Source organism: Plecotus auritus (genome assembly GCF_963455305.1).
Source record: "Plecotus auritus genome assembly, chromosome: 2".
NCBI lineage: Eukaryota > Metazoa > Chordata > Mammalia > Chiroptera > Vespertilionidae > Plecotus > Plecotus auritus.
In genome coordinates, this window is record NC_137771.1 from 49,179,020 (window position 1) to 49,201,965 (window position 22,946).

Here is a 22,946-nt window from a genome sequence, read left to right on the forward strand (position 1 = left end):
TTTTACAAATTTCTAATCACTAATATCTAAATACCAGTGCTGCATGCTATATGATAGCTAGCAGCAGGATGAACAAAAACAAATTTAATTAAAATACCAATGTTTTTGGATGATAAAGACTCTTCCAAGAGTAATAATGTTCCCTCTGTCTTACAGAGTTTAGTGTTTTTTGAGGCAGGCTGTTTTACTTTTGAGAGAAAATTATTAAATCCAAAATGCTGTCTCCATGTAACTTTTTGTCTTTGGTTGTAGTTGTGCTCTTTAGAGGATGAACAAAGTACAAAGCACCTTATTTTATCAATGGGCTTTCCATGAAACAGACTGATTCCAACTCCAAGTTTAAGTTTAATGTGCAGGATTAAAGTTTATTAAGGAGTGACCTTGTTTACAACACCATGGGCATAGGGAGAAGTTAAGCTGAGCTGAGATGAATAACCCTCATACTGTCACATCAATCAGTACTTTGATATGGGCAGGCTAAGAAAGGGGCGTGACCTTGGACCAGGTTGCTCTCTGCAGCTGAGGCAGAGCCTGAAGTGTGAACAGTTGAAAGCTGTCATACAGTAGCACTCTCAACAGCTAGTATGAGAAGCCCTTCTGAAGAAAAATCTACATGGCACATTTTGGTGTTCCCCCAGAAGCCCCCCGTATCTGGCATAGAGCCTTTATATTTCATCGCCATTCAATAAATTCTTGTGTGTGTGTGTGTGTGTGTGTGAGTGAGTGAACAAATATATGAATGGGACCAGGCCAAAGACAGAGCACTGTGATATGTTACTACCATAGAGTTTTATAGCTATCTATTGATAACACACTCCAGCCTCCCTCATTCACCATACGATGTTTCACCCAACTGTGCCCTATCCTGGCCACATATTCCCATTTTGTTCAGACCAGTGATGATCAAAACTGAGATACATGGAATTTCTACAGCTTTGCCAGACCAGAGAGAGAGTGATGGGTTTAGCTTGCCATTTCGTTTGACTACTTCTTTGCACTGGCACTTAAGATTACCACCTTCTTTTCAAAGTGTGTTATGGCCATCTGCTAAAATAATTTGTTCTAGAATTTGGGGTTAATAGAAAGCAGCTGTGTAGTAAAGAAAGAGCATAACACATGGATTCAGACCCGGGTCTGCCATGTTCTATCTGTGTAACCTTAGATAAGCCCCAGAATTGCTCTGAGCCTCTATTCCTCTTCCACGAAGTGAGAACAATAACAATCCTTATGGAATTTTTGTGCAGATTACTTTCAGTCTCTGGCAGGGTCAAATCTTATTTGACTTTTTGTCCCCGAGCTTAGCTTAGCACACTGCATGGCATACACTAGGCATTCAGATAGTTACTCAGTAAATGACTGAATGAACAGAGCATACAGAAAATCCTAGCAACAGTACTTGATCCATAATTGGTGCTTTGAAATTGTTCATTTCATCATTACTGGTTAGGTTATGATTTTTCAGAGAAACAGAACAAACGGCATATATGTATATATGTGTACATATATCGAGAGATTTGTTGTCAGAAATTGGCTCACACAGATATGGAGGCTGAGCAGTCCCACAATATGCTGTCTGTCAACAAGAGACCCAGGAAAGCTGGTGGTGTAATTCAGTCTGAGTCGAAAAGCCTGAGAACCAGGGGACTGGTGGTGTAAATCCCAGTCTGAGGACAGAAGATGAGATGGCCCATCTCAAACAGTGAGATAGGAAACGAGGTGAATCCCTCCTTTCTCTCTGCCTTTTGTTCTACTAGTATTCAGGCCCTCAATAGATTGGATAATGCTCACCCACATTGGGTGTATACTAATTCAAATGCTAATCTCATTAGGAAATACGCTCACAGACGCACACAGAAATGATGTTTAGTCTGAGTACCCCATGGTTAGTCAAGTTCACAAATAACATTAACCATCACACTAATATATATATTTTTTTAACTTTTGCCCTTATTGAGAGTTATGGCTTTGCTTCCCCATTTCCCATCTCCTGTCCTGAAAGCAGTCTGTGTTTTCCTGTCTGGATTATAATACTCATGTCAAAGCTTGAATGCAGTTAAAGATGTTTGGCTCTCTTGCCCATCTTGGACTTTAATTCTGAGCCAAATCTGATTGACCTTTTAGATGAACTACTTTTATGCCAGGTTTTTGGTTTTGTTTTATTTGTTTTGCATACTGGATATTTGGAATTGATATTTCTTTAAACACAAATAGAAACTTTGTATTTATCTGCTGAAAAACTGGCATATCGTGGGAAAGATGTTGGAATCTGATAGACCTGAACTCAACCTCTTTCGAACAGTACTGCTTAGAAAAGTTTCTTAAACCTATTTGAGTCTCAGAATCTTCATGTCTAAACTGGGAATAATAAACACCTACCTGACCTACAAGGTGGTTGTGGGGATGTCCAATTCTTTCTGTAAATGCAACGTAAAGGACATTCATTCCCCCTAAAGAAGGAAATAGAAACTGAGCTATGAGATGAGTAATGCTGTCTGCTTCTCTTTGTACCACTCTCCCTACATTCAGGGTAGAAGCAGATCTCCATTACACCTATCAAGAATGGCTTTGTTCTAAAAAAGTAAAAGTGGTTTCTGAAAGGGACTAAATAAAATAATGGTGTAAGATTGAACTATAAGAAATATGCCCTTATAAAAACAAAATGAGAATTCAACATAGAATTGAATGCAATTCCATTTAAGGTAATATGAAGGAGATGGAAATAGACACTTGTTTCTATAATGCCACAATTACTCAAATAACTAGGCTCTACCTCTTAAATGGTTTGCCTTGGGCACCTTATAAAATCGATGCCTTTGTTTCTTCATCTATAAATCAAGATAATTGTCATACCTACTTCATAGGGCTATTGCAAAGATTGAATGAATATATATAGATCTCATAACAGAGATTATTTTATTGTTGACGTTAGAATTATCTGCAAAGCCTAAAGGCACATTTGAAAGAATATCATTAATAGTGATAAGTCAGGAAAACCAAATAGCCAAAAGTCATTTAGAGCCAAGATTAGTAATTACCCTGAGCATGAAACTGGGAAAATTAATAAAAGAACTTTTTTTTGTAATGCCTAGGAACTGGTCTGGGAGGTAATTCCAGAAGTGCTCCTAAATTGTTTTGAGTAAAATCAAAATCCCCTAAACAAATATGGAGACTCTATTGAAGGCTAACATTCACAATGGGATCCTCTATTGTGTCTCCTCTCCCCACCACTAAATTTATTTCATGGAGAATTGACATCATTTCTCAACCCCCTTCCTTCAAGTCAATTCACCAAATATTTCGGAAGCACCTTCCATGTGGCAGATACTGAGAGCTAACATCAGAAATTGGATAGACTTTGTCCAACCTTCTTGTTAAATACTGCTAGAAATTTATCAGAAAACAACATATAACAATGTTGCTAGCAACACAGAGAAGCTGAAATTCCCCTGGTGGTCCAAACCCCTGCCTGCCTTCACTTCAATTTCCTGACAGAAAATGTGGTTTTCTGTGCTCAGCTTCACCTCTGGCTTCCATTTCAGTCTCCTGGCTTCGTCAGGCCTCCCCGGCTGTCCAATATGGACATCTCCATTTCTCCTAGAACCCCAGGGAGTCCTATCTCTGCCACATCTTTGGCCATATGTTTTGCTTACCAAGCCCCTTAAAATCTGTGGCTCCAGTAGCTTTCGTGGAAATGAGAAGATAAATGCTATGGCTTAATTATTTTTTTTTAATATATTTTATTGATATTTTACAGAGAGGAAGGGAGAGGGATAGAGAGTTAGAAACATCGATGAGAGAGAAACATCGATCAGCTGCCTCCTGCACACCTCCTACTGGGGATGTGCCCGCAACCAAGGTACATGCCCTTGACCGGAATCGAACCCGGGACCCCTCAGTCCGCAGGCCGACGCTCTATCCACTGAGCCAAACTGGTTTCGGCTGCTATGGCTTAATTCTTATTGCAAGATCCTTTTCTCATGTGCTGCCATTGATTGAATTACTTTTGTTATTTGGTGAGCCAAGAATCACTGCTCACTCACCTTAAGAAGTCATCCATAAATAAAATAAAATAAAATAAAATAAAATAAAAATGCCCATGAAAAAAAGTAAGTTGTCCATAACTATAAGCAGCTGTGAAAATTAGTGTGCTGACTGAATGTCAGATGCTTCACATACAGTAACTCATTTATCTTCACCACAACCCTATGAGATAGGGACTATATATTATCCTCATTTTGCAGATGAGAAAATCGAGGCATAGGATGAATTAGCTCACCCAAGGTGTCATAGCTAGTAAGCGAAGCTGCTGAGAGATTTAAACTCAGAAGGTCCAGTTTCTAACTCGGAACTCTTAACCACTATGTAACACTACTTTTGATAAAAGCTATTGGCTCTTTTTCCGGAGGAAAAATAAACATCTCATTAGCTCATCTAAGACATCTTACACATAATTTCTGAGTATTCACAACCCTTTGAAAGTTGTCACTCCAATGGTGCCTAAAGGGCCCATGATCCCAGCTTGGAGCCCACCTCCCAAGCTTTCTTCCCAGTCAATCCACATACACGCCTTTCTATGGTATGTCATGTGTTGTTCCATGTGACGACAGCAAGGCTGAGCTAACCAGTCAGTCAGGACTAATTGCTCCTGTGTCATATATGATGTCTAGTTTATGAAAATGCTTTTGTTTCATATTAAGACTCCATGAACCTTAAAGTGTTAAGGAATAACACCTCATCTTTATGTGACTCATATATTTCAGTTCCCCTGGTCAATCAGCAAGCATTTTTATATCAATGATTCATTTTAATAATGGTTTACATTTTGTAAATGCCATCATGATCAGAAAGATGGAATGAGCAGTCACACTATTAAGCAGGCAGAGAGATAGGGATCACCCCATTTTAAAGAAGAAACTAACTCAGAAAGATCAAGAGGCTGCTGAAGGTTCAAGGGCCAGGACTCCAGCAACAGCCTCCTTTCTGCCAAGTTAAACACACAGTATGTTTTCTCATCATCAAAGTAAGGATCTATGATTCATTTACCTTTAAGATCCCTCTGAGCTTTAATACTATACTGTGTTTTCTAGCCTAAGAGTCTCTGTGGGAGGCTCTTTGGTTTATGGACAGGTTGGGGATACAGCAAGGGGACCAAGGAAAAGAATATTTCCTTGAAGCACATTGTAAAACAGGAAAAACACAGCTTTTGAGTCTGTATCTTAATATCTGTATGTCAATTATCCAAAGTTTCTTAACTTAGAGCCTCAGATCCTAAATCTGTATGAGAACAAAAATTTCTACCTTCTCAGGATAATGTAAAGATGACATGAGTGTATGTTGCAAAATGCCCAGTTCAGCCCTAACCGGTTTGGCTCAGTGGATAGAGCGTCGGCCTGCAGACTGAAGGGTCCCGGGTTCGATTCTGGTCAAGGGCATGTACCATGGTTGCAGACACATCCCCAGTAGGGGGTGTGCAGGAGGCAGTTGATGGATGTTTCTCTCTCATCGATGTTTCTAACTCTCTATCCCTCTCCCTTCCTCTCTGTAAAAAATCAATAAAATATATATATTTTTAAAAATGCCCAGTTCAGGCCCTATAAGTATCATTTCCCTTTTCAGCTCTGCTTTCCTTGTCCTTAAGTTAAGAGACTGTGAGAGGCAGAAAGATAAAAATAGGGAAGGAGGTCTTGTGCAAAGTCAAAGAGAAAAGGGCTGATAGAAATGATGTGAGGGTAGGTGTCAATCTCTCCTAGCATATATGTTAGTGCCTCCTCCCATCACCTGTAAAATTCAGTGATACAAGGAATGAATTTGACATGGAGTTATGAAGGAGCAATTAGTTTAATCTTGTTCCTGGAGATTTGCAATCCATAATGGAGTTATTTAATAAAAAAAAAAATGGGGCGGGGGGAGACAGCTTTGAATGGCAGACATTCTGGTGCTTCTTGCCTATTCCAGGTGGCCCACCCACTCTCCCACCCCCAAATTAGCCTGCCAGAGAGTAAAACCCATGAATTTGCTGCTGCTTGGTAACACCACCCCCTTTCCTGTCCTCACTCTGACAGAAGGTTCAGCGCCCCATCAGAGTTCAGTGAAAACAAGAAGTCATCGGTGTGGGAGGAGAGCTCCAGCCTCCTACACACTGGCAGTTGCTCCTGGTAGAAGTGCTGTACAGTGCAAGGGGAGGCTGAAGATGGCGTGCATTCTGATTCTCTGTTGCTTTCACTTTTTTTCCCCCAAACCCTCTATGCCCACCCTTCTCTGGTAAGAAGAAATTGCTGAGTTGTTGTGTTTTCATCTCCTTGAAAATGGCAGAATATGAATTTAATCTGATTGCCTTTGCCATTATTTCTCTAATTGATATTGGCTGTATCCTCTGAGTACATGGTATTTTGTTTCCCTTTGTGATGTGTAAGAGCATTTCCTTGCATAAGTCCAAATTCTTTAATCATGTTCTACTGTCTCAGACAACCTGCCCTGGTTAGGGGTTTCCAGAAACATGATTACCAGGATTAGAGACTGCAAACTCTTAATTTCTGTTACCAATTTAAAATCCACTTGAATGAGACTATACACCCACAATATTGAAACATAACATGTTAGACTATCCTCAACCAGACGTAGCAAATTCAAGAATTATATGCTTTTAATTACAATGCCAATTACAATCAGAAAGACTAATTTTTCTTTTTTATATCTTTATGGTCTTCTCCTTGACTTAGTCCTACTGGTGCAGAGTTTAGAATTTAAAACTTTTATTAGCTAATGGCCATAATCAGGGTAGAATAGGCTCTGTAGAGAAGCAATCAATCGGGAAAATAAGTTTGCAACAGAAGCATCATTTGTGAGCAATTAAGGAAATTCGAGTTTATGATAACTAATCCTGCACCTAGAAGTTGTGGGTTCTTACTTCTTCCTTAATGGGGCCTTTGCTCGAGAGCCTACAACATTGAGTGGCATGTAGTAGGTCCTTAGGAAATACCTGTTGGTTGGTTGGGCAAATGGATGTTCTTTGCTGTGAGAAATTATACGGAACTTGGTGTTTCACTGTGATATAATGCAACTTATATCCCTCGCATTATTTTATAGAGAGGGCAAATGTATGGCTCTGCACTTATTTGATCTTTTCCCCTGCAATTCAGTCAAGCTTTTCTCCATTTTGGGATTGATAAAAAATGTGAACAATGGCTCCATTTCTTCTCTTACACTTTACAGGGTATTTTTTTAAGTTTATTAATGTGTTCTTTTCTGTGGGTACTAGCTTTCTGTCATAATTCTCTTCCCAATGAGAAGTCTGTTTTTTCCATCTAAAGTTTCAGATTTCAGTCACTTGACCCTGAGGGTAAAGGATAAGTACTTTATTCTCTTTCTTATACTATTATATTTATTTTTATACTAAGTAGTTTCTATAATTGTATAAATTGTAGTATAAAAATAAGTATAACAGTATAAAAATATCTATCCCTTTGTTCTTTGAAGAAGAATTTGTTAGTGCCAAAAATTATCTACAGCAGTGAATGCACTTTTTAATTGTTCTAGAAAAAAAATCTTAGCATGTGAATCACATTAATTATGTCAGAAAAATGTTTCTTCAGCGACTGGGGGAAATTTTATTTTTAAACAGAATGAAGTCAGATTTCTTTTTGCCTCTTATATCTGCCTAAGGGCCAGCCACTCATTGCATGGACCTCAGGAACTATTGTTTTGAATCAGCTACCAGCACAGCAGTGGTACAGAGCCGAGCATGCCAGTCTGAGCCTCTTGTCCTAAAGTGGCCAACAGACAGGGAAGGCAAGATGGGCTGGTCTCATTCTGTTTTGCCAAACTGAAATTTCCTTTCCACCTCCTAACTTATTTGAAGCCTGTCTTTATTTTATTTTGTTGACATGGTACATAGGGATTCAAAATATGCTGCCAGAGAGTAATGACAAATGATAGCATATGTCATATCCAGGCATTGTCTGCTGTTTTATCTGTTTCATCGATGCCTTTTCTCAGTGCTGAGCATCCACAGTTGAGAACTGATAAATAACAGCCATAAGCTGCATTGGAACAGAGTGGAGCCAAAGTCTTTACAGTGGCCTCCAAGACCCTCATGGTGGGGAGACCCCTACCCCAAAACTAATACCTGCCACTCTTCCTTCTCATTCTACTCCTCCCTGGCTCCCTGTTTGTGCCCTCCTCCCCCAAGTAGCTACACTGTGGCTTCCCTCTCAGCTTCAGGTGTTCGCTCTCGTCACTTTCTCAATGAGGCCTACTCTGATCACTGTATTTAAAATCACAAAACTCTCTGTCTTGGCATACCCAAACCTCTTTACTTGCTCTGCTTTTAAAAATTGCATTCATTATCTCAAATACTAAATACTTTCCATATTTATTTTATTTATTATCTGTCTCCTTCTCCTACTCCCAAAATAAGCTCATTGGAGGGTGTGTTTTTTTTTGTATTTTTTTATTATCTATTGTTCCTATGTTTTGTTCACTAATATGCCTAGAATAGTTTCTGGTCTTTATTAAATATTCAATAAATATCTGTTAATGGTTTAATAAATGAATAAACGGAATTCAGTTTTAAATGTTGCCAATTTCTAGCCCCTCATACAGAAATGTAGCCTTCAACAAGACCTAACTGGAATGACTAGTTGCATTAGAAAGGGATTTGGGTCAATTGCAGCCAGAGAGATTCTCCATCTGCAGAGAGCAGGGGTCTGTGGGCTCCTTGGAAAGCTGTTGATCATAAGGATGAGCTGCCTTTCAACAAGGTTTGCAAATTAGAGAATTATATTTTCTCAGGCCATGGGATGGGGAAATTCCTGCACTTACAGAAGATTGAATGGTTATATTTTAGGTATATGTTTGTTCAATCCAAAAATTCACTTACTCTATTTCTAAGTACTAGTGCATGTGGGGGTATACATCATTTTCCAGTGCAATTATTATATTTTCCATAATTAAAAATCAATTCTGGTGCAATAAGCTCATTTTAAAAAGGAAAATTATCTTGCCATGTCTTTTTGTTTGTTTAACATTCTGAAGAAACACTTAAGCCCAGATTGGAAGCTGTTAACAATTAAAGCAAAACAACATTTTAAATAAAGATAGTTTAATCATCATGTAGCCTAGAATGGAAAGGTGTGAGGAGGAAAGAGAAGTGCTTTATCATTTGTGTATTCATGCTTATTGCTCTGATTCTAATTAAAGAAAATACATTTAATTCTAGAAAAAGGCTGAGAAATTTACCTTAAAATCAGAGTTTAATTTGAAGATCTGAAAGCAGGCCTAGAAACACAATCTCACTCTCTGAAAAGCTCATTCTTTGAGACCTGCTATGATAGACAGGCATGACCTAACTCTTTCCATTGGAAAGATCCAAGATTATTTTCCAAGCTCTCTGATCTGTGAGTTTTTAGCTCTGTGTTTCTAGATCCCAATGCTGAAAAGTCCCTGAAAGTGAGTTTAATCTGTTTAGGGAACTTGAGTTGTGCCAGGAGCCCATCCTTGACCAGGCTCTCTGGAGTTAGACAACCTGGGATTGAGTCCCAGCTCCACTCCGTAGTAACCATGTGATTTAGGAACCTATCTTTGCCTCCTTTTCCTCATTGGTAAGTTAGTAATGACACCAAACACCTATAATAGTAAAACAATAGTAATAAGGCCTCAATAAATGTTAGTTGTCAATATCACCCTCTCTTAATCCTACAATTCAACAAAGTAGCAGTCATCACTGCTTTACAAATTATGAAATTGAGGCATAGTAGAACTTTCTCAAGACATTTAAAGAATGGGGGGCTAAGCTAATTTGAAAATGTATCTAGCACAATGCTTGGGGCTAGAGTCCATTCATAACAATTACTGTGAACTAATTATCGAGTGGAAATACCTAAATAATTCGGAACAAAATATGAACTGCAAAATATATACTTGCAACATGTACCTTTGTTTTCCTTGAGGCAATTAAATGCCAGGCAAATAAAAAGGCTTTCAATATGGGCTTACTATTTTGAACAAAAGGAATGGTGTTATCTAATAAGAGATGGAAACAATTTATTCTGACCCGGAGACTTCGGGGAAGGCCTTAGGGAAGAAGTGTTACTGCCTTGAAAGATGAGTAAGCTTGTAACTGAGGGAGACGGAGAATGCTTGGAAAGCTGAGGCAGCAGCCTGAGCAGAGGCAGAGCAGAGTGTGTGTCTACTGCACCGTGAGGAGATTCAGCCGAGTCTGCAGCTAAGTGTAGTTTCATACAGATCGCAATAGAAGACCAGGGCATAAAGGTGAGCTGGAGCCCATCGTGAAGGCATTAAATGACAGAATGGAGCTTACATTCTATTTTCTGAATAATGGGGAGTTTTATGAAGAATAGAGTAATATATTCACCTCACTATTTTTGGAAGTAATTCTGAGGATAGTGTAAAAGGATGGATTTAGAAGATGAAACTGGACCTAGGGTCCATAGACTAGGAACCACACATAGAAAGTTCCTGGAGTACTTCAAGAAATGAAGGCCTCACTTTGGACAGCTCATGAGGAAATAAAAGAGCATTCCAAGGAACCAGAGACCACTCGCCAGGAAACTAATTTGTAATTGTCCATGGGGAGTGGGGAAAACTGAAAGATGGAATGAACGAATGATGGTTATAGCTAGGGTATCTTGGAAGATGACAGGTACTGGGTTCCCTGACAAGACTGGAATTTCTGGAAAATCTCATGCTCATAATCATGCCTGGCTTTAAAACATGAAAGACATTTTTCAACTCCTTTTAGTATTACAAAGCATACTTTTCTACTTCCAAGGTACAAATCTATTTGATAAAAATAATTCAAAAGAGAGTTTAGAATGTCCTCAATGAAGCTCATATCTATGCCCTCTATAGCTTGAACTTACAGGGGAGACAACACTTTACCCATCTTAGTTAGGTGTTCAGCTGGACCTCTAACAAAAAGAAAAATTAACAAGAGAAAACCCACACAGAAATTTATTAATATGCAAACTTCATGTATGCATGAAAGACACCCAGGAAAAATAAGTAACTCAAAGAAATGACATTTAGAATTAAATATCATTTTTATAGGGAAAGGGGAGGGGATATACCCCTCTTAGGGGAGAGTAAATAATTTTTAGGAAAGATGAATGGACCCTTAGAAGAATAGATGGGAGGTATGATGGTTTGTGACGGTTTGTCTGAGTATGGTGTTGCCTTCTGGTCTCCTCTCTTGTGATGAGTCAATGCTCCCTGGTTGATGAAATTCCTGGAAGGAGGAGGATTAATGACAATTGAGTTTCTTTTGGAGGATTTGTCTTTAGGCATTTGTTGTTTTCAAGTGCCTACAGCTCAAAATAATCAATATGCCAAAATGGCATATTTTGTGGTGGTCTATGCTGCTGCCCTGCAATTTAAGCCAGCAGCCTAGGAATGACCGTATCAGACACTCATAGGAATTATTAGAGCAATACCTTGGAGAGCTGCTTTAAGCATGGTTATTCTGAGCCTTGAGCTGCTGCTTCTTGAAAATGCATTTCACCTCTTTTATGTTCTCCTTTTTTCCTTCCCATGCTTACGCTTTTAGAGGAAAAGTCCGGTAAGACATAACAATTTCTTTCCACATTTTGGCCAAACCTTTTTTTTTTTTCTACTTATTTTCACCATCTGTATATTGAATGATGGATTGTGTTTAACACATAAACAAGATTTTGAATTTTAAAAACAAATCTTTGTGAACCAGGACAAGGTCTAATTTTGTCCTATGGGGCAGGGCGGGGGTGGGGGGGGGTGGGGAGAGTTGGTTGCTAAGTGATTTTACCAGCTATAAAGGGCCACAGGGTAGTTTTGCAAAGATTCACAGGCATATGACCAAATATTTTAGGTATAGAGTTTTGTTTATTGCAGCTTCCACTTGAATTAGTCAAGTTACATGTACATACTATGACTAGGCAAATATTTTTAAGTTAATTTTTTAAAATATACAACATGATAATATTCATCATGAATGAATGTTTGTGAAGCTGGCCTAGAAAAGGGAAGTTACTTTCTTTTTCAGTTAATCTGAGAAATATCTCCGTATGATGATTGCCAGTGGGAAAGGGGATGAGAGAAATGGAAGAGGGCAAAGGGGGGATAAATGGTGGCTGGAAGAGACTTGATTTTGGGTGGTGAATACTGCATGATGTGTTATAGTGTTGTGTACTTGAAACCTGTATGGTTTTATTAAACGTCACCCCAATAAATTCAATTTTAAAACATTAAAAAAAAAAGAAAAATGGGCAAATGACTAGAATAGGCATTTCAGAAGTAGCTATCCAATAGGAAAATAAATATATAAAGTAAACCCATAAAAAGAAAAAAGGAAAAATATCTCCTTCTGGAGTTGTCAGAGACAGAAAAAGAGAATCTTTATAAAGTGTAAATCACCTCATGCATGTTACTTTTTAGTACCAGTGGTTGAATTTTAGTGGCAGCACAAATTTGATATGATGTATCTACATCTTCTTTTTTTTAATTTTAGAACATTAAAACAAAACTTATTCTGAAAATTATTTCACTCAAAAAAGACCCCAAAAAATCAATTTTCTCTTCTTGGCTACCTGGCTTATTGGGAACATGTTTCCAGAATTCCAGATGACCTTGCCACTGGAAAATATAAAATACTGTGTTTCCATGTTAACAAGCACCAGAAGTGCTTGGTTGATTCTATTTAACTCACCTAAGTGGATGCTACAATGACTGCTATAACTTCTCATCCTGCCCATTGACCTAAACCTGGCATTCTCTGTACCATGTCCATGTGATAGGAGGGAGGAGGAACAAAAGACACAGAAGGAATAAAAAATGAGATCAAAATATGGACCCAGTGTCTTTTTGTTTCTCAAAATAAAATCAGCACCTGTTATTATTATTATTACTAAACTAAATGACCCACTTCTGAGTAATTGAGTCAAATATGTGGCATACTATATTATTGGTGCACTTTTGTAACTTTGCTTTATATTTTGCCAATTTCACTTATTCTCTTTGACCCTGAACCTTTCTCTGAATCATTCAAATTTGGGCACTTCAAATATTGACTAGTCTGTGTGGCCTAAAGTTCACCCATAGAGTTTTTAAAATTCTGTTTCTCATTGGTTTTCCTCCTGTTGTCCTTACAGCAATTTTAACAAGTACTCTTTTTCATTTGTAGCTGTATCTTTAAGGATGAGTCTTCTCCCACTCCCTTGCCTCATTTTTTTCTTTGGAAATTTCATTTATCTTGTTGATTGCTTAATCTGGTCAACTCATATTGATATCCTGTTTTAGTGATCTCTTTGTTTCTCTTGCCAAATGGAGTTTCAGAAGATCATCTCAACCAAGTCCTACTGGACAGGATAAGTTTTCATTGTAATCTGACTTGTAATAGCTATAATTGAAATACATATAATAGAAAAAAATTTAAATACAGACAAACACCTACAATGGGCAGGTAGCAAATAGGTGCTTGCCCAGATAGTTTGTCTTCATCCTAAAGCTTTAAAAACAAATAGTAATGCTGTATAGGATTAAAACAACAAACATAATAATCATATATACCAATTCTTTCCTAGGAAATTCTCTAACATGGATCACTGAATTTGCTATGACTAGATTATATAAAAATAATATTCCTTTGGTGCTTTATAGCTTTTCACGCATTTTTCTATTTCCCCATGGCACTGAATTTAGCAAATGAGGATGTCATAAAGCTTCAAAACCTGAGGCTAGTTATTTAGTGCTTTGGATGAGCAAGACATTATGTTTGGTTGCTTTTTTTTATAAGTATCTTAAAACACTAACCTACTTTGGCTAAGACTAAGCCATCCCAGTTAACATAATTTATATTATTTTGTGCGAAAGAAACAACAACCTTGTGTGGAGTAAGGACACTGTGGGGACTGCAAGGACATAGGCTCAAGTATATTCTGTAGGGAATAATATACACGTTGCAAATTATATACATTTTACAAATATAACATGTACAAATACAACCAAATAGCCTTACTCTAGAGATTAAGTCATAAGTTAGTAGTATTTACCCACTTTGAAAGCAGCCTCAAAATACAGAGTTAGCTATCTCTGAAGTGAACACCAAAATAAAAGTAGAGGGGAAAATAAAATGTTTTTCAAAACCTCCAAAATTTATCAACAGATCTAGATAAATCTCGGAATTGAACAATTAATGTTTAATTAGGAATGCAGGAAATTTGTTCGGAAAAATAAATAGGCCAATTGCAGAGTCCCTGTTTGAGTAATCAGGTGAAATAATAAAAACAGCAGATGAAATTTACTGAGAGCTTATTTTCTGTGATACAAATGCATATAATCAGAGACAATCGGCCACCTGCAGCTTCTGAGCACTGGATAAGTGTTCTGTTATGTAGTGCAGTTAAAAACAATTTTAGTCTGCATTTAAAAATTAGAACATTTGAATTTTTAAAAATAATTTAGATTGTGCATTTTCATTCAACAACTCTGAAGATCTGGCAGTACTAGGCCCACATTCGGGAACAGCAGGCACGAGTGTACCTGAGTAGTGGGCAGTTAACCAAAACTTTTGTGAAACACACATGCCCTTACACACAGCACCCCAGCTCTTCGCCCTGTACACATCTGAGTTTTCAACACTATACTTAGAGTGTTCAGCTCATCTATAATAATAAAAGTGTAATATGCTAATTAGACCATACAGCCGAACGACCTTCCAGACGTCATTCCGGACGTCCTTCCGGATGAAGCCTGGCTGCAGGGGCCGAGGCAGTTAAGTGCAATCAGGCAAGCAGGCGAGTGGTTAGGGGTGATCAGGCAGGCAGGCTAGTGGTTAGGAGCGATGAGGCAGGCAGGCAGAGGCAGTTAGAGGCGATGAGGCAGGCAAGCAAATGGTTAGGAGTGATGAGGCAGGCAGGCGAGTGGTTAGGGGTGATCAGGCAGGCAGGCAGAGGCGGTTAGGGGCAATCAGGCAGGCAGGCAAATGGTTAGGGGTGATGAGGCAAGCAGGCGAGTGGTTAGGGGTGATCAGGCAGGCAGGCAGGCAGACAGGCGAGTGGTTAGCGGTGATCAGGCAGGCAGGCCAGCAATTAGGAGCCAGCAGTCCCAGATTGTGAGGGGGTGCAGGCCAGGCCAAGGGCCACCCCTCCCATACATGAATTTCGTGCACCGGGCCTCTAGTAGAATGTAAGCCCAGATACTGAATGAGTTTCCTTCCACCCTTGAAGCAAATCTATTGGTAGCACAAAGAATGCTAAAGGCTTAAAGGCCATGGGAAATGACAGAAGAAACAGTAAAATAAAACTTTTAATAGGCAAAGACCCTCCCCTCTTAGCTGATAATGATTTGACTGTCCATGTCCTTCAGCAATAGCTATAGTTCCTTAATGGTGATAATTAACATATATAAAGCCCTTTAATTTGACTTCTGGAGTTTTGTGGGGTTTTTTTCTTTTAAAGGTTTCAGATAGCTCTTAATTATGAACCTGAGGCTTTCTGGGTTTGACCTTTCCACAGCTTCTACAGGGTCTTCTGGATTCTGGTTAATGAACTCGTGACTATATGAATTTGAACAACTGTTCCTTGATGAAGGCATTCTGCAAATAGTTTCCAAAATGCTGTTTTATGAGGTGTCTTTTACTAGAAAAAAATATAGGAACAATTGATTAAAATTTAGGTTTTTAACTCATTGGAAATTAAAATATGATTTACTTTGGGTGGATTAACATGCTGAAATTATTTAGTAAAGTATTGTTCTCTATAATCTTATATCACTAAAATTTCTTGAATTTAAGTTTCTGCTTCTGGATGTCTAAAATTTGCATTTTATTTTGCATTATTTCTCATAATTTTATTTTGGGGGAACTTGTGTCATTTTTAATTCCCCCTTTGCTGTATTTTATATTACTTTTAAGAATGAATCGTTGCCCTGGCCGGTGAGACTAAGTGGTTAGAGCATCGGCCTATGCACTGAAGGGTCTTGGGTTCGATTCCCAGTCAAGGACATGTACCTGGGCTGCAGGTTTGATCCCGCCCTGGTAGAGTATCATGTGAGAGGCAACCAATTGATGTGTCTCTCTCACATCAGTCTTTCTCTCTGTCTATCTCTCTCTCTCTCTCTCTCTCTTTCTTTTCCTCCCTCTCCTTCTCTTTCTCCCCCTCCCTCCCTTCCACTCTCTCTAAAAGTCCATGGAAAAATAATATCCTCGGATGAGTATTAACAAAACAAAAGAATGAATTTTTTGCCATGAAATTGAAGCTGAAATTATAAATTCCCACATGTCTTTCTTTCAAGGAGATTGTTAGTCTGGTTGTTAAAGAATTATAAAGCTTGTCCTAGCCGGATTGGCTCAGTGGATAGTGTGTCAGCCTGCGGACTGATGAGTTACGGTCAAGGGCACATGCCTGGGTTGCGGGCTCGATCCCCCGTGAGGGGTGTGCAGGAGGCATCTGATCAATGATTCTCTCTCATCATTGATGTTTTTCAAGAATTTTCTAGAAAAGGCCAATAAATTTAGCGAGACCCTCGAAGATATGAAAAGGGACCAACTAGAGATTAAGCATACACTGACTGAAATAAAAAATATTATACAGAGATCTAACAGCAGACTAGAGGATCACAAGAATCAAGTCAAAGATTTGAAATACAAAGAAGCAAAAAACACTCAACCGGAAAAGCAAAAAGAAAAAAGAATCCAAAAATATGAAGATAGTGTAAGGAGCCTCTGGGACAACCTCAAGCGTACCAACATCAGAATTATGGGGGTGCCAGAAGAAGAGAGAGAGCAAGATACTGAAAACCTGTTTGAAGAAATAATGACAGAAAACTTACCCAACCTGGTGAAAGAAATAGACTTACAAGTCCAGGAAGCGCACAGAACCCCAAACAAAAGGAATCCAAAGAGGACCACACCAAGACACATCATAATTAAAATGCCAAGAGCAAAAGACAGAGAATATTAAAAGCAGCAAGAGAAAAACAGTTAGTTACCTACAAGGGAGCACCCATACGACTGTCAGCTGATTTCCCAACAGAAACTATGCAGGCCAAATGGGAGTGGCAAGAAATATTCAAAGTGATGAGTAGCAAGAACCTACAACCAAGATTACTCTACCCAGCAAAGCTATCATTCAGAATTGAAGGTCAGATAAAGAGCTTCACAGATAAGAAAAAGCTAAAGGAGTTCATCACCGCCAAACCAGTATTATATGAAATGCTGAAAGGTATTCTTTAAGAAGAGGAAAAAGAAGAAAAAGGTAAAGATAAAAATTATGAACAACAAATACATACCTATCAACAAGTGAATCTAAAAATCAAGTGAATAAAAAAATCTGATGAACAGAATAAACTGGTGAATATAATAGAATCAGGGGCATAAAAAGGGAGTGGACTGACAATTCTCAGGGGGAAAGGGGTGTGGGGAGTGCGGGAAGAGACTGAACAAAAATCGTACACCTATGGATGAGGACAGTGGGGGCGGTAAGGGCAGAGGGTGGGGTGGGAACCTGGTGGAGGGGAGCTATGCGGGGAAAAAGGAACAATTGTAATAATCTGAACAATAAAGATTTATTAAATTTAAAAAAAAAAGATTGTTGAGGTAAATTGATAGCCATAGTCAAAGTTTGAGGAATGAAAGAGAGAAATAGTATGCCTGCTTGTTGTGTTTTCTGGACATCATCTGTTCTACCAGTGTTCTATTGGTGCTGAACAATTTCATTTTCCCATCTGCGCTTGGCAGGGATACCTCATCTTTCCCATCACATTCCTACTCATTGGTAGAGGCTGCCCAAACCACTAGGCCAAGAACGGCTACTTGCAAAATAAGGTCCTCATTGGCATACATCCCACAGAACACTAAGAAAAGGGGTATCTCTAATCCTGGTCTCTGATTTTTGGAGTCTCCAATTCATTCCCTAATTATGTAGGAAATGCATTGCCTATAATGCTTGTGAACACCCTGTTGTGTGGGGAATCAGCTTTCCCTGAACTGCCTGTTCTCTAAAACCCCTCTCCCCAAATAATCTGGAGAAAAACTCCCCATGCCAACTTAACAAAATTTCATGTATATTTCCACCTTGTTCTTGTATACCCGTAACTTTGCTCCCCAGGAGCAAAGCTGTATTATACAATGGACAGATTCTCTTTAGAGTTCTCCCAAACTTTCTTATGTTTTAAATGAGCCACAAACACCATGACTGCCTGTCTTCCTTTGGCCTGATTACTTGGAGTGCATGTTTCGTTAGCTATTTATGAAGCCTTCTGTTACCCAAGCCTGTTGACTGATCCATCATTCTCTGACTAGGTGTCTGTTCTCTCTTCCTTTTTGCTGATCACAGAGGCGCAGCCCGGTAAGAACTTTTAACATTTTTATCTTAAACCTGTATAGAGAAAATTGCTGCCAAGGCCAGGTGGCCAGGTGGGCTTCTCATCAAATTTATGACAGCCCAGTATGAATGAGGCCGATGAATTCCGTTTACTGGTTGGAAGTGTCTGGTCCTGTAAGTGTCAATAACATATTTTAGGATTATAAGAGCACTTCTCCATTAATACATTAAACTAAATTAATACATAGGTATCCCAACTCCTAATGTGGTGTGTGTGTGTGTGTGTGTGTGTGTGTGTGTGTGTGTCCGCATGCATGCGCATGCGAGTAAGACCTGGAGATTGGCCAAAAAACATCATAGAAGTTTTTAAGTTTGAAGAATAAGAAAACTATAAGGAAAGTAAGGAAACCATTTTTAAGCCACATGGTTTTTTTTAAGACTGAATTTGTAATAAGTTACATTGGTCAGTGTACACTGATACATCATAATGCATAATCACAGTTTCCATCTCAGAGGAGGAGACATGCTTTCAAGTCGATATGCCTAGGCTATCACATAATCCTATATGCCATCACTGAAGACAAAATCAGTTTGGTTTACATTGTTCAAAGTAAAATCTCAGTCATTTTCCTCAGATTGAAGAGTGATGTACTCAAAACAACAAAAAAAAAGGGTTTTTGCTATGTTTGAAATACCCCCTTCTGTCTGGCTGGTCCCTTGAGACAGGAAATGGAATTGAAAACAATGCCATCTGAAATATCCCTAGGTCTGTGCCAATTCAATTAATCAATTATTATTTAAGGCAAATACTGTGCCCCAGCTGAGAAGCTGGTGGTTGGCTGGTTAAGCCACTTGGCTGAGTACCAAAGAAAGCAACACCTGCAAGTATGGATGATCTCAAGTGACATCTCAGATTATGACAAGTTTCTCTTTTTTTTAAAGAAAAAAAGTGAACTAATTCAAAATGAAGGAAATTCAATCACAATCTACATATAAGGGCAATCATTGAAAATGTGGTCATTTGGTGAGGTTTTTGAATTCAAAGGGCTTTCTTCCTGAATGTGGTTTGTGTGGTCAACATCACTGTAACCCAGCTCTGGATTTATCATGCTGCAACACCAAGGCCATCAAAATCTGTATGCCACATCCAGCTGACAATGGGACTTCCTTTTCTGTTGCTGTTCACTTGCAGTTCAAATATCTATTCCTTTCTAAATTGATCTTACTTTATCTTTCCTAATTTCTAAACAAGCATTTTCTTACATATTTCTGCCATGTCTTGCCTGCATTTAATGGGCAATTGTTTATTCATGTGGAATATTTAATAAAAACGTTACAGGGGCTTCTCATTCAGGGTTTCCCAACAGTAACTATCTGTTGAATGAATTGATACACCAGGATTCCATGAATACAAAAGAGGTGTTGAACCTTTCTTGTTTTCATATGTATTACATTTTTTGTTAAAAGGGTAAGGTAGACTGAAAGGTCTTCAATACAGCCTCAAGGACCCCTAATTCCTGGATTTCAGGTCTCACAATACTGTAGGGGTTCTATTCCTTAGAATTTAGAGTCTCTAGAACTTAGAGCCTGTGGGTCTCTTCCTTCAGACCTTATTAATAAAAATATGACCAGCTGAGGCTTCATAACCTAGGAAAACATTTTAATTTAAACAATTTGTTCTCTTGTTATTTTTGTCTATACAGTCTTATTTTTCAAAAGCCAACTTGTATCCAAACTATAGCTGATTTAAATTTCCACATGTATTTAAATGTTTATTTATAAATTTAAATATGTTAATTTAATAAAATATATTCATTTATTAAAATAAGTAATTGTATATAATTAGATTTATTTAAACAAATTAATACTTTTAAACATATAAAATATTTATTTTTAAAGTTATTACTACCAAAATAATAATTCTGTATATGGCACACACACAGATTGTGTTATTAGTCAGGACAAGACAGAAACTAGTTTGAGAGATTGGGCCTCCCACTACAAAACATGTGGATCCTGTTCAGATGGAAACTGCTCTTCTATAATAAATGAGTTGAAAATGAGACAAACCCCAATTCTGAAAAATCTTTACAAAATAGGGGAAGAAGCTTCATATAGTGCTATGTCTCATCCTGAGTTATTGATGTTATCATTTGAGACCAGAAAATATATATTACCACTAGGTTGAGACTTCACCAATGTAGGGAAGTAGAAAAACTGTTGACTACCCACCAAATTAATGGTCATACCCTTTGAAATACTTTCCTATACTTTCCCTTTTCTTATGCAGCTCTGTCTGCCCCATCATTCTCCTCAGGCAGCCCTGCCAAGCTACGCCCCACCCACAGTGCTACCCTTTCAGTTGTCTGTTTTTTTGGAAGCACCTCATGCTAATAACCTTTCCTAGTGGTTTTGAATCAAATCTTTGTATCTAATCAGTCCTTCTGTTATCAAAATAAGTTCCTGCTAGGGCCTATTACTAGTATTCCTGTCGGGCCTGTTTTTATTTCAGTAGTATCCCATGCTTTGAACTAAAGGAATGACCCCCAATGGTAGATTGGTGGGCCAGGTAGCAGGCAAGTGGAAGAAATTGGGGTGGGGCAACCTGGTGGGGAGAATGGAATTCCCTGGCTCCCTGCATAAAACAGCCCATTCAGTGGCAATGCTTTGAAGGTTTCCTTCTCTATAGCATTTGCCACTTATATCCATTAAAAACTGCATTAGTAAACTAATAACTTTCTACTAGTTTATGGCCCCCATATGATAAGAGCAGACAGTACTCTTAATATAGTCTATGATTTTCAATCAAATGTAACTTAAACTTGGACTTACTTTCTTGTCTACTAGACTTCAGGGTTGTTTTTTAATAGACTGTTTAATATTTACTTTAATTTTTACTTTACTTTATATTTACTTTAATATTTATCAGATCTACCCAGGTAAGGGATTTTTCTGGTTTGGGAGACTTATAATTTATCCTTCCTTTCTCTCTATAATCCTAAGTAAAATGAAAACTGATTTATATGAATGTGTCTACAATTTCCAACTTGAATGTGATTATGAGAAAATTTTCATTTTTCCCCATCAATTTCTTTGAGTTCAGTTTAATTGCAATAACAGAAATATACATATTGTACATAACATATATGTGGTCTTAAACCTTATAGTGTCTATTTCTAATTCTAGGGTGCAATTAAAAGGAACTTATCCAGTAAGTATATCTTAGCTACCAAAAATAGAGTACAATTTAAAAGAAGGAATAAGTTCCTTGGATCTTGAAGCATATATACATTTGACTTATATACTTTGGGGCTTGATTTTTAAGACTTACAAATATCTTTTACAGCAAAGAAATATAAGGATAAAGGGGCTTAGTGGGTTCTGATGATTAATGTTTAAATTCTGAAAATGAATATCTTTTAGGGAAAACTTGGCTTATTTTCTTCCTGTATTTTTCAACTCTTGTGTCATTTGACTTTAGAAATGAAGTTCATCAAGTGTGTGCTTGGTGATGGGGGTGGGAAGAGGGGGCAGAAGGCAGAAGGAACTGAAGATAAATACAACTTACCCATTCTTGTGTTATTTGGTATAAAAATTTTAGTCAGCCAAGGTGACATGGAATAGGCTATAATATACATAGGATATGATCTTCCTTTGCTGCATACAACACATTCTAGGGAATTCTAAATTCCTGGTTCCTGGTTCAAGGTATAACATTTTCTTGGCATTTCAAGAAAAGAACAGGCAGAGAATGCTGGATTCATGTCCTATGTACACACGGCCTGGCTTAGTGTTCTCTTATGGTAATTGGGAAGCAGACCTGATCAAGGCATCAGACATTTGAAGAATGTTATGCTACTCCACTAGCTCTGCAGTATACAAATCTTCTATTTGATGGCTTATCGTGGTAATTCCTTGGTTAATTAGGTTTTTACAAATGCCAGAGAAAATGCTACTACATATGCCTAATATAAGACTGTTGCATTGACAGGGGAGAAGGGTTGTTTTCTGGGTTTGTTTTGCAAAGCTTTCATGTTGAGTTTCTTATAGATGGGACTTAACTCTCTAAGTGTTTCCAAACATAGCTCATAAGACAGATAAGTAAGGAATGGCAAGAAAAATTTGCCTAAAAATTCCTTTGTCCTGTGTATCAGGTGAAGAAGTGGCCAGACCCAGGCGTTCCACACCGACACCAGAACTCATAAGGTAAGTGTGAAAGACTCTGGTTATGTTTCATGCAAGGCATCACCACTGTTAACAATTTAGCCTATCTCATTTGCACTAAACTCAGCTCCTCTTACAAAAGGACCTGCCCATGTGTGTAAGTTCATAGTGTAATTCATATATGTTATCGTTTCTCATAAGTGCAGCCTGAGAGACACCTTTAGGAAAGTACTCTGTAGTCACATACAGCAACTATCTATCAGAATGTGCAGTCCCCTCACTAATGGCAAGGTTGAAAATCTGTATGAAGAGGTCCTTTCGGGTCTGGATGCCAAGCTGAAATATGTTTATATTTTCCTACGAAGAGTAATCTGTTTGGTTGGATACAATTTCATGATACATTCTACCTGCCACACACCAAAGGAATCTTCTATTTTGTTTTTGTTTGGGGCAAAACATTGTATTTTATAC

General features: G+C 38.1%; 1 protein-coding gene across 15 annotated transcripts in view; it reads left to right on the forward strand.

The window, feature by feature from the left end:
* Nucleotides 1-22,946, forward strand: part of SGIP1 (SH3GL interacting endocytic adaptor 1) — a 211,138-nt gene that overhangs the window by 121,997 nt on the left and 66,195 nt on the right. For 14 of the 15 annotated variants that reach the window (XR_013959841.1, XM_080654267.1, XM_080654274.1 and 11 more), the window contains 2 exons: nucleotides 21,498-21,522; nucleotides 22,466-22,517. Coding sequence is in view for 14 of the 15 variants with exons in the window: in XM_080654267.1 (XP_080510393.1) it covers nucleotides 21,498-21,522; nucleotides 22,466-22,517 (77 nt within the window). In the remaining variant the exon portion in view is untranslated. Of the gene's footprint in view, nucleotides 1-11,563; nucleotides 11,576-18,323; nucleotides 18,336-21,497; nucleotides 21,523-22,465; nucleotides 22,518-22,946 lie in introns of all 15 variants that reach the window. The other variant, XM_080654272.1, reaches the window with a different exon arrangement.